Raw genomic sequence first — 11,602 nt, 5'->3', positions numbered from 1 at the left:
TGAAGTAAACAGTGATGAGACAGACCAGAAAATCAGAGATTAATGAATACTATGCTGCACATACATTCTAGTGAACTTGTGATTCATGCAGTTAAACATTATCCATGAATGGTATACATCCCCAAATCAAACCATACAGCACTTTCAGTACAAACTATGCGAACAACATTCACAGCAGGAAACATGCCACAAACATATGAGTTTCCTTCACATCAATTTTATTACAGAGTACCCACATGAACATGACACTCTGATTAATATTGACAGACCTGGGCAGATCCAGTTCAATTGTCAATACTATTTTATCACGTAAAATTCTGAACATGTTACAATAATGTAAGTTAATCAAACTGACAGCACTGTCATAATTACAAGAATCATAGCTCATTCTCCTCACTAAGTCCCTCTCTAAAACTGAGCTTCTATTAGTTTCTTCTCTCCCTCTCCTTCTTTCCCCCAGCGTTACAGAGCTCCTTGCTGATCATTCAGTTCCAGTTCCGATACAGGGTTTATACCTGGAATGTTAACCTGGCCTCTCTCTCCACCTGTGACTGAGACCAACCCCAATCAGTTTACAGCTGGCGGATTGTCAGCGGAGCAAAGTTTTTCCCGTCATCGTTCATTCCCGGATCGAAGAAGGGAAACAGCCTCTCAGTGAAAGTGTGGGTGAAAGTGTGGAGATGGGACATGGTGTCCGCATTGTAAAATGACACCTGTCCACCCTCATAGTCCAGGAAAACCCCGATCTTCCGGGGATTCAAACGCAGGAAGAGGGGGATCCGTGAGGGAGAGGTGACGGCTAAATAACCATCTCCGGGATACAGCCACACAATCCAGAATCCGGTTTCCGGGTTCAGGTCAATCTCATCCCTCTCCACAGACTTTCGGGCCACTCCCAGGATCCACTCTGTCTTCTCCCCCACCTCCACCTCCCAGTAATGTCTCCCTGATGTAAATCCCTCTGATCCCAGGACACACGGCCAGGGATCAAATCTTTCCGGGGAGTCAGGGAGCGGCTGCGGTTTGTCTCCGAGTCTCACACTGGTCCGGTCCTCACACAGGATGAGCCGGGGATGCGCTGTGTTCGGATCCAGGGTCAGAGAGGCTGGAGCTGGGGGAGAGATCAAATAACACCGTCAGTGAGAGGAAGGGAGAAGGAGAGAGAGGGGAGAGTGGGTGACGAGGGAATAGGGCGGGATGTTGAGTGGAGGGGGAAAGCTGAGGGAGATGGATGCTTTTTGGGGGAAGGAAAGGGAGGAATGAGCGCAGAGGATGGGGATGAGGGTGTGGATGTCGAAGGAATGTGTAGTGTGGGATAGGAAGTGGGAGAGGGGGAAGGATGTTTGGGGGATGTAAGTGTGAGGGACGGAGTGAGAAAGAGTGGGATGGCAGAAGGTTGAATGGCCGAAGGGAGGGGAACAAAGGGGAGACGTGCAGGAAGAATGCGGATAGGATTGGGTAAGAAGAATGGAGAGGGGCAGGTGAAGGGTGAGTGGGCATAAGGTAGGAAGAAGTGAGCAGTGGTTGGGAGAGTGGGAGAGTAATTAAGAGAGGGCGAAGGAGGAAGGAAGAGTCGTAGAATGGTAGGAAGAATGGGGGACAGAGGAGGAATAAAGAGTAGGGGAGATGAGGGGCAAGGAAGAGTGGGGAAGGGAAGTGAGGGAAGAGTGGGAATATGTGGAAAGAATAATGGGAGGTAGGTGTGGGAGAGGTGATTAGATGTAAGACAGTGTGGGAGGGGAGGGACAGGATGAGAAGGGGAGGGACACTGTTTAGAACAAGGCAGGGTGTGGGAAAGCAAGACGGTAGGAGCCGAAGATGGTAGGAAGAGTGAGGGTAGGAAGGGAGGGGTGGTGTAGGAAGACTGATTGAGGGGTGTAGGAAGATGGGGGAAGAGGAAGGAAGAATGGGGAATGGTAAACTGGTGGGTGAACAAAGACAGTAGGAGGGGAGGGAGATGGAAGAATGGGATGGGTGGGATGAAGTGTGTTGGGGGGAAGGAAGAATGGGGGAGAGGCTAGGGAAGAGTGAGATGAGGATGAGGAAGGAAGAATGAGTGAGATGAAACAAGAGTTGAGTTGGGTACGTGGATGGGATGGGGGAATGAACGATGGGGGTTAGGAAGAGTGATGTGGGCAGGGGAAAGAAAGTATTGGGGAAGGCCAGGAAATGAAATGTGGGGAAAAGGAGGGGAAGGAAGAGTGTGGTAGGGTAGGTAGTGTGGGCAAGGGAAGGAGGATGAGTGGGGAGGGGAGAGGTGAGGAAGGGTTAAGTAGCAGGGTGTGAATGAAGAATGAGGAGTGAAGAAGGAAATGGAGGGGAGAGGTTACGTGGTGATAGAGTAGTTGAGGGCAAAGAAGAATGGGGAGGGGTAGGAAGAGTGGGAGAGAGGGAAGTTAGAAGATAGAGGGAAGTTAGAAGAGGGAGGGAAGTTAGAAGAGGGAGGGGAGGGGAAGGCGTGGGAAGGGAGTGAATTGGGGTTGGAGGGGGAGATTAGGATCATCAGCATTTACAGTCCAGAGGCCACTGAGCCCATTGTGTCTGTGTCAAAACATTTTATGGAAACAGGATATTTCCCCTTCCCTTGGGCAGTTAGTGATTGGAAGCAAATTCTGGCCATGCAAGTGACACCTGCATCCCACATTAAGACTGTTTTGGAGCTCTCAGAATGGGTAAAGTCTGGTTGATGTGGTTCAAACAGTAGTTACTGGAAATGGGCATGGATTTCAGAATTGATCGCGTAGAACCTAAGAATACAACATGTAGCAGCAGAATTTGGTAATTCAGGCCATCAAGTCTGCTCCACCATTTGATCATGGCTGATATGTTTCTCAAACGTATGCCCCTGCCTTCTCCCCATAACTTTTGATCTCCTCACTAATCAAGAACCTCGAGAATATTGAAGGATTTTGTTGAAGGAAGTAAAGGACACAGAGGAGTCCATAAGGTTTTGGAGTAGATCTGTAGCTCGGGTTGTGGGTGTTGAGGTTGGTTGCCTCGCCGAGCTGTTTTGTTGTTCCACAGACGTTTCATTACCGTGCTGGGTAACATCCTCAGTGCAGCCTCTGATGAAGCTAGATCTGTAGCTCGGGTTGTAGGTGTTGAGGTTGGTTGGCTCGCTGAGCTGTTTTGTTGTTCCACAGACGTTTCATTACCGTGCTGGGTAACATCCTCAGTGCAGCCTCTGATGAAGTCCAGGATGGGTCGCTTGAGATTGGGTTTATAAAATTTGGAAAGGGAGTTGCAGAGGACATGAGGAGACAGATCCATTAACACACTGACTTTGCGTGGGAAACAGTAGGAGTTAGGGGAACAGCAGTTAAACAGGAAGAGGGTAAATAGGCCAGAAGGAGGGCCCTGCAGAGAATACAATCTTAGTAAAAAAGCTGCAGCAAATCTGTAGATCACAATAAAGCCTAAAGGCAGTTGGAATTCAGCCCAGAGCAGAGTCTTACATCAGGTTATCTTCACTACCTGGGGCTGTCCTCCCTTTTACACTGGTAGGCATTCTGATGGATTCAGCAACTCATTCCATACACACATAAGCAAAACAGGGTAGAGAGGGAGTTAAGTTGAAAGTCAATTTGTTTGAATCTCCTTTGTATTGATTTTTCTGTGACTAGGATGTGAGCTTATTGAATTGCAAGTTGCTCCTTTGCTTTGTCTCTCCTTCCACTCCCCGCCCCCACCTCATTCATATTTCTGACACTCCCAGTCACTACTTCTCACTCAAATTTTCTCAAGGACCACTCATCACCTTTCCAGACTGCATATCCATGGAAAACTAACAGGAATATTTTACTGAACCAAAGTCTCAGACTGGATTGAGACACTGATCAAATTCATGGAGTGGTCAGTGTGTTCACTGCTCAATTAATGGGACCTATCAAAATATCACCCTCACTATCTCCAAACTGTCTTGTTACACTCTCTTATGGAAGGTTACAAATATCCTTACCTTGTTGTCGAACCTGTCACCATGTTAAACTGATGGATGTCATCTCTGTACTGTTTTGAACCTTGAACGCTTCAATATTATCATCACACAGCCTCCATTAATCAATTAATTAATTAATTCTGCTGCCCCTTCTGTTGACTAAACTGTCTAATTCCATCCAGCACACTAGCTGTCTGTTAATACAACCTCTCAAATGACAATACATTTCCTGACAATACTTTGATACAATTGTCAGCCAGATTTATAATCAGGACAATTAGAATGTGTTTTACCTGGGTTAATGTCATCCATCATTTCTCTTAAAGCTGTGTACTGTAAAGGGCCATTGAACTTTCCAATAGACAGAGCTTCATCTGCTGTTGAGAGTTCTTGTTGGCCATTGCTGATCCTGTAAAAAATACACAGCTAATGTTAATAAATTTCACTTTGTTAGAATGTTAGAAATTATTTATATCATCAAGCCTTCAGCATTTTATATTTTCAGCAGAGTGTTTTTTTCTTTATTCGTTCACAGTATGAGGACGTCACTGACCAGACAGCATTTATTGCCCATCCCTAATTGCCCAGAGGGCAGTTAAGAGTCAACCACATTGTCGTAGGTCTGGAGTCACATGAAGGCCAGACCAGGTAAGGATGGCATTTCCTTCCTTAAAGGATATTGGTGAACCAGATGGGTTTTTCCCAACAATCAGCAATGGATTCATTGTCATCATTCGACCCCTAATTACAGATATTTTTATTGAATTCAAATTCCACCATGTGGTAGAAAATAAAGTGTTAATTCTGTTTCTATCACAGTAAAATTTAACTTGGAAATGCAAGGGTCCAGGATGGAATTCATGCTGTGTAAAGACAAAATGCATAACCCTATAACAGATTAATTACCAAGACATCACACACCACAGAATATGATAAATGTTCAGCAGGTGTTATTTGCTGTAACAAAAACAGAGCATGTGGAACAAAGACAAAGACTGAAATCATCTAAAAGCCCTATGTCCAACTGTAAGGTGTGGGTTCCACAGTCCCCCGAGAATCCTGCTCCTGTCCCATCTTGGCCTCTTCAACATCTCTGATTTTAGTGTCTCCCCCATTCCGTTGCCAAGACTATCAGCTCTGGAATTCCTTCCCTGAGCCCTTCCATTTCTATTTTCTCTTTTAAAATGCTCCAGATTCTACACCAATAATCTGTATAAATCTCTCTGTGTCACCTTTTGCTTTCCAGCCCACCCTGCAAAAATGAGTAATAGAGTTGTACGGCATGACAACAGACCCTTTAGTCCAACTCATCCATGCCAAGCAGATACCCTAACTTAATAATAATCCTATTTGCCAGCATTTGGCCCATACCCTTCTAAACCCTTCCTATTCATATATCAATTAAGATGCCTTTGAAATGTTGTAATTTTATCTGCCTTCTTGGACTGCTGCAGTGTAAGTGTTTTAGGAAGACGTACAATTCTACAAGGGAGTAAATTTCAGGATTTTGACACTGCAACAGTGAAGGAACGGGCATATACTTCCAGTCAGAATAGCGAGCAGCTTGCAAGGGAACCTGCATGCAATTTTGTTCCTATGTATCTTGCACTGCACTGATGATGTTACCCAGCATGGTAACGAAATGTCTGCAGAACAACAAACCAGCTCAGTGAGTCAACCAACCTCAATATCTTGTGCCCTGTCCGTTTAGATGAAAGTGACCATTGGTTTGGAAGCTGATGTCTCTGGATCATTGGTGAATTTCTGCAGTAAATTACAGTAGATGGTGCACACTGCTGATATTGAGGGTTGGTGGAGTGATTAAATATTTGTGGATGTGCTGGCCGTCAAGTGGGCTGTTTTGTTCTTGGGGGTGTCGAGCTTTTTGAGAGTTGTTGAATCTACACTCATCCAGGCAAATGGGCAGTATTCCATCAGACTCTTGATGTGTGCCTTGTAGATGATGGACAGGCTTTTTGGACTCAGGAGGTGAGTTACTCGCCACAGTATTCCTACCATCTGGGATGCTCTTTTAGCAAATGTGTTTTTATTGCATGTCCATTTGAATTTCTGGTCAATGGTACTTCTCACAATGTTGATAGCAGAGGATTCAGTGATGGTTATGCCATTGAATGTCAGTGGGTGGTGGGTAGCTAGTTTCTTTTTGGAGATGGTCATTGCCTGGCATTTGTACAGTGTGAATGTTCTTGCTAATTTCCAGCCCAAGTCTAGTTATTGCCCGGTTCTTGTTGCATTTGTACATGGACTGCTTCAGTATCTGAGCATTCACGAATGGTGCTGAACATTGTGCAATAATCCGTTAAAGTTACCACTCTGATCTTATGATAGAGGGAAGGTCATTGATAAAGCAGCTGAAGATGGTTGGGCGCACGACACTACCCTGAGGATCTCCTGCACAGATGCCCTGCAGCTAAGATGACTGACCTCCATTAAGCACATTAATCTTTCCATTTACCAGGTATGACTTCAACCATGGATGGCCATTCCCTGGAAACATCAGCCATGTGACTGTCTCAGGATGGGGAAAGGCCATAGTCACAAAAACAAACTAAATCAGGTTGGTGATCACTTCCAGCCTGGACCCAGTCTGCATTATTTACAAGAATCTTGTCCTTGATTATAATGCTGTAGAGTGCACTGTTTTATAAAGTCCAACAGTAATCTAGTAGGGCCAACATGATCCTGTAAAGGTGAAGGGTAGGACAAACATTCAAGGGACCCTTTGATGTCCAGGGACATATAGATTTGGATAAGAAATACAAAAGGAAGCTTATAAGAAATACAAAAGGAAGCTTATCGTAGATACTGATGCATTAAAACAGCAGATATCCTCAAGGAGTATAGAAAGTGCAGGGGTTCGCTTAAGAAAGAAATTAGGATAGCAAAGAGCAGATATGAGAATAACCAGGGAAGATTTAAGTGTAAAAATTTCTGGGGAGTAGAGACAGGGTTGATGTCGATAGGTTATATCCTTGGAGTAGATGGATTCTCAATGAGGTAGCACAGATTTTTGTAAAAAGCTGCAAGTTTAGAGGGGTTTGAGGAAATTTTTTGTTACCCTGGAACTCAATGCCTAAAAGGGTGACAAGTAGCAAGAACACTCAAGATATTGAAGAACTATGTGGACGCACACTTCAGACATCAGAGCCTACAAGGGTATGACATGTGCTCATAGAATAGTTTAGAATCGATTGAAGAGTTAAGGATGGAAAGATAACTTGAGAAGCAGTAGGGCCCATTCAGGTCCACAGTGTTTATTTGTGTGTGGAGATTGAGGGTATAGGTAGAGTTCTAAATGAATACTTTTTGTCAGTTTTCATGAGTGAGGGAGATGATGTGGGTAAAGAAAATCATGGAGAAGAACTGTGATATGTTTTTTAAAACTTAGAATAGACAGTGAGGAGCTTCTGAGTGGACAAACAGGTTTAAAAATAGATAAATCTCCAGGGCTGAATGAAATGAGTGTTGGGGAAATAGCAGGGCCCAGCCAATAATTTTCATTTGCTCCCTGGCCACAGGAGAGGTGCCAGAGGATTGGTGGACAACCGATGTGGCACCATTATTCAAGAATAGAGCAAGGAATATACCAGGAAACTATGAGCCAGTCAGTGTAATCTCAGAGGTGGGGAAACAAATGGAATGATTTCTGAGGGACAGAATTAATGTGCACTTGGAGAAGCAGGGGTGAATCAAGAACAGTCAGCATGGATTTGTTAAGGGGACGTTACATCTGGCCAAATTGATTGAATTTTTCAAAAGGTGTGCAATGATATCAATATGTTCGATCTGGGCTACTTGGACATTAGCAATGCTATTGATAAGGTGATGCATTGGACATTGATAGTAAAAGTAAGAGCCCATCGGATCCAAGGAAATTTGGCTGACTGAACCCAGAAATAGCTGAGTGGCAGGAAGTAGAGGGTGATGGTGAGGTGTGTGTTTTGTGCCTGGAAGCCTGTATTGAGTGATGTTCCACAAGGATCAATGTTGTGGTCATTGCCATGTGTGGTATATATAAATGATTTAGACCTGAAGGCAGGAAGTGATCTGTAAATTCATGGATGACACAAAAATTGATGGGGTGTTAAATAATGAGGAGGATAGCTGAGATTACAGGATGACAGACTGGTTGGGTGCGCTGATCAGTGGCAAATGGAATTCAATCTGGGTAAGTGTGGGATGATGCACTTGTGGAGGATAAACAAGGCAAGTGACTACATGATTAACCGTAAGATTCTGAGAAGCACCAAGGATCAGAGGGACCTGGGTGTGTATGTCCACAGGTGTCTTGAGGTATCAGGGCATATAGAAAAAGGGGCCAAGAGCTGTATGGGCTAATTGTATTTATTAGTCAAGGCACAAGAGTTTATGAGCAGGGTGGTGATTCTGGAACTGTATAAAGTGTTGGTTAGACTCAGTCCCGATTAGAACTTGGCTGGGCGACTGTCTGGGAATACGAGGTAGAGTAGGCAGGGGTGGCCTGGTGGCTCAGTGGTTAGCACTGACACCTCACAGCACCAGGGATCTAGGTTCGATTCCAGCCTTGAGTGACTGTTTGTGTGGAGTCTGCACATTCTTCCCATATCTGTGTGGGTTTCTGCTGGATGCTCTGGTTTCCTCCCACAGTTGAAAGTTTAAATGGATTGGCCATGTGAAGTTGAGCATAGTGTCCAGGGATGTATATGCTAGGTGGATTGGCTATGGAAATGCAGGGTTTCAGTGATAGGATAGGGTGTTGGGCCTGGATGGGATGCTGTTCAAAGGGTCAGTGTGTTCTTGATGGAACAAATGGCCTTCTTCCATGCTGTAGGGATTCTATGAAAGCTGTGTACAGTTCTGGAATCCTCAACGCAGGAGGGGTCTCATTCCATTGGAGAAGATGCAGAGGAGATTTACCAGGATCTAGACTGGGCTGGAGAATTTCAGTTATGAAGAGAGATAGGACAGGGTGAAGTTGTTTTTCTTGGAGCAGAGCAGACTTGAGGAGGGGAACATGGTTGAAATGTACAAAATTATGAGGAGCGTGGACAGGAAAGAACTTTTCCCCTTGCTCGTGGGATGAATGACAGGGCGTACATTTGTGGCAAGGGGCAGTAGGTTAGGATGTGGGGAAAGATTTTCTTTTGTACAGACAACATTTAAAAGACATTTGGACAGGTACATGATTAGGAAATGTGTAGAGGAATATGGGCCAAATACAGGGAAATGGGACTAGTTCAGTGGAGGAAACCTGGCCAGTCGGGACAAGTTGGGCGTTTAGGCCTGTTTCCGTATTGTGTGACTCTGTGACTCTCTGTCTCAGAGGGTGGTCAGAATTTGATCTCTCTGTATGCTCGAGACACAGATCTTCACAACATCTCGGAAGTATTTAAATGTGCACATGTGATGCCAAGGAATGCAAGGCAAGGGGCCGAGTGCTGAAAAATGGTATTAGAATAGGGAAGTAACAAGGTGTAGAGCTGGATGAACACAGCAGGCCGAGCAGCATCAGAGGAGCAGGAAAGCTGACGTTTTGGGCCTGGACCCTTCTTCAGAAATGGGGGAAGGGAAGGGGGTTCTGAAATAAATAGGGGAGAGAGGGGGAGGCGGATAGAAGATGGATAAAAGAGGAGATAGGTGGAGAGGAGACAGACAGGTCAAAGAGGCGGGGATGGAGCCAGTAAAGGTGAGTGTAGATGGGGTGTTAGGGAGGGGATAGGTCAGTCCAGGCAGGACGGACAGGTCAAGGGGGCGGGATGAGGCTAGTAGGTAGGAGATGGGGTTGGAGCTTGAGGTGGGAGGAGGGGATAGGTGGGAGGAAGGACAGGTTAGGGAGGCGGGGACAAGCTGGGCTGGTTTTGGGATGCAGTTGGGGGAGGGGAGATTTTGAAGCTTGTGAAGTCCACATTGATACCATTGGGCTGCAGGTTTCCCAAGCGGAATATGAGGTGCTGTTCCTGCAACCTTCGGGTTGCATCGTTGTGGCACTGCAGGAGGCCCAGGATGGACATGTCGTCTGAGGAATGGGAGGGGGAGTTGAAATGGTTCGCGACTGGGAGGTGCAGTTGTTTAGTGCAGACCGAGCGTAGGTGTTCTGCAAAGCGGTCCCCAAGCCTCCGCTTGGTTTCACCGACGTAGAGGAGGCCACAATGGGAACAGTGGATGCAGTATACCACATTAGCAGATGTGCAGGTGAACATCTGCTTGATGTGGAAAGTTTTCTTGGGGCCTGGGACGGGGGTGAGGGGGAAGGTGTCGGGGCAGGTGTAGCACTTCTTGCAGTTGCAGGGAAAAGTGCCGGGTGAGGTGGGGCTGGAGGGGAGTGTGGAGCGGACAAAGGAGTCACGGAGAGAGTGGTCTCTCTGGAAGGCAGATAAGATTGGGGAGGGAAAAATGTCTTTGGTGGTGGGGTCGGATTGCAGATGGCGGAAGTGTCGGAGGATGATGCGTTGGATCCGGAGGTTGGTGGGGTGGTACGTGAGGATGAGAGGGATTTTTTTTGGTTGTTATTGCGGGGAGGGGGTGTGAGGGATGAGTTGCGGGAGATGTGGGAGACATGGTTGAGGGCGTTCTCGACCACTGAGGGGGGGAAGTTGCGGTCCTTGACAAACAAGGACATCTGAGATGTACGGGAGTGGAATGCCTCATCCTGGGAGCAGATGCGGTGGAGGCGAAGGAATTGGGAATAGGGGATGGCATTTTCGCAGGAAGGTGGGTGGGAGGAGGTGTATTCTGGGTAGCTGTGGGAGTCGGTGGGCTTGAAATGGATATCGGTTTCTAGGTGGTTGCCGTAGATGGAGGCAGAGAGGTCCAGGAAGGAGAGAGAGGTATTAGAGATGGTCCAGGTGAACTTAAGGTTGGGGTAGAAGGTGTTGGTGAAGTGGATGAACTGTCCGAGCTCCTCGTGGGAGCATGAGGCAGCGCCGATACAGTCATCGCTGTAACGGAGGAAGAGGTGGGGTTTAGGGCCAGCGTAGGTACGGAAGAGGGATTGTTCCATGTAACCTACAAAGAGGCAGGCATAGCTTGGGCCCATGCGGGTACCCATGGCCATCCCCTTTGTCAGTAGGAAGTGGGAGGAATTGAAAGAGAAGTTGTTGAGGGTGAGGACGAGTTTGGCTAAGCGGATGAGGGTGTCAGTGGAGGGGGACTGGTTGGGCCTGCAGGGCAGGAAGAAGTGGAGGGCCTTTAGGCCATCTGTATGGGGAATGCAGGTGTATAGGGACTGGACGTCCATGGTAAAGATGAGGTGTTGGGGACCGGGGAATTGGAAGTTCTGGAGGAGGTGGAGGGCGTGGGTGGTGTCACGGACATATGTAGGGAGTTCCTGGACCAAGGAGGAGAAGATGGAGTCCAGATAGGTGGAGATAAGTTCAGTGGGGCAGGAGCAGGCGGAGACAATGGGTCGACCTTTGGGAAGGAGATAGTGGTGGGGCAGGAGCAGGCGGAGACAATGGGTCGACCTGTTTTTAAAAGTTTTGGTTAGGGTCTCCCTCATCTCTCACAGCAACCAGGGATCGAACTCATCCTGACCAGGATTTGTCTACTTTCAAATCCACCAAAACATTCAATACCACCTCGCTTCTTATATCGATCTGCTCATAAACTTCGTAGTCCATCTTCTCGAATTCTTTCATACATCTTCCTACTCAAAGAAAAGACAGA

The 11,602-nt window shown here is 46.6% G+C and overlaps 1 protein-coding gene across 1 annotated transcript in view; it reads right to left on the bottom strand.

Moving 5' to 3' along the window:
• Window positions 1–552: 552 nt before the first annotated feature.
• The window catches only part of LOC109913797 (zinc-binding protein A33-like), a 62,516-nt gene continuing 51,466 nt past the window's right edge, over window positions 553–11,602 (bottom strand). Inside the window, 2 exon segments of the mRNA XM_048616574.1 lie at window positions 553–1,105; window positions 4,231–4,346. Of these exon segments, the coding sequence (XP_048472531.1) occupies window positions 573–1,105; window positions 4,231–4,346 (649 nt within the window). The 3' untranslated portion in view covers window positions 553–572.

The sequence above is a fragment of the Rhincodon typus genome, chromosome 35 (assembly GCF_021869965.1).
Source record: "Rhincodon typus isolate 14 chromosome 35, sRhiTyp1.1, whole genome shotgun sequence".
NCBI lineage: Eukaryota > Metazoa > Chordata > Chondrichthyes > Orectolobiformes > Rhincodontidae > Rhincodon > Rhincodon typus.
This window is presented reverse-complemented; position numbering and strand designations above follow the sequence as displayed.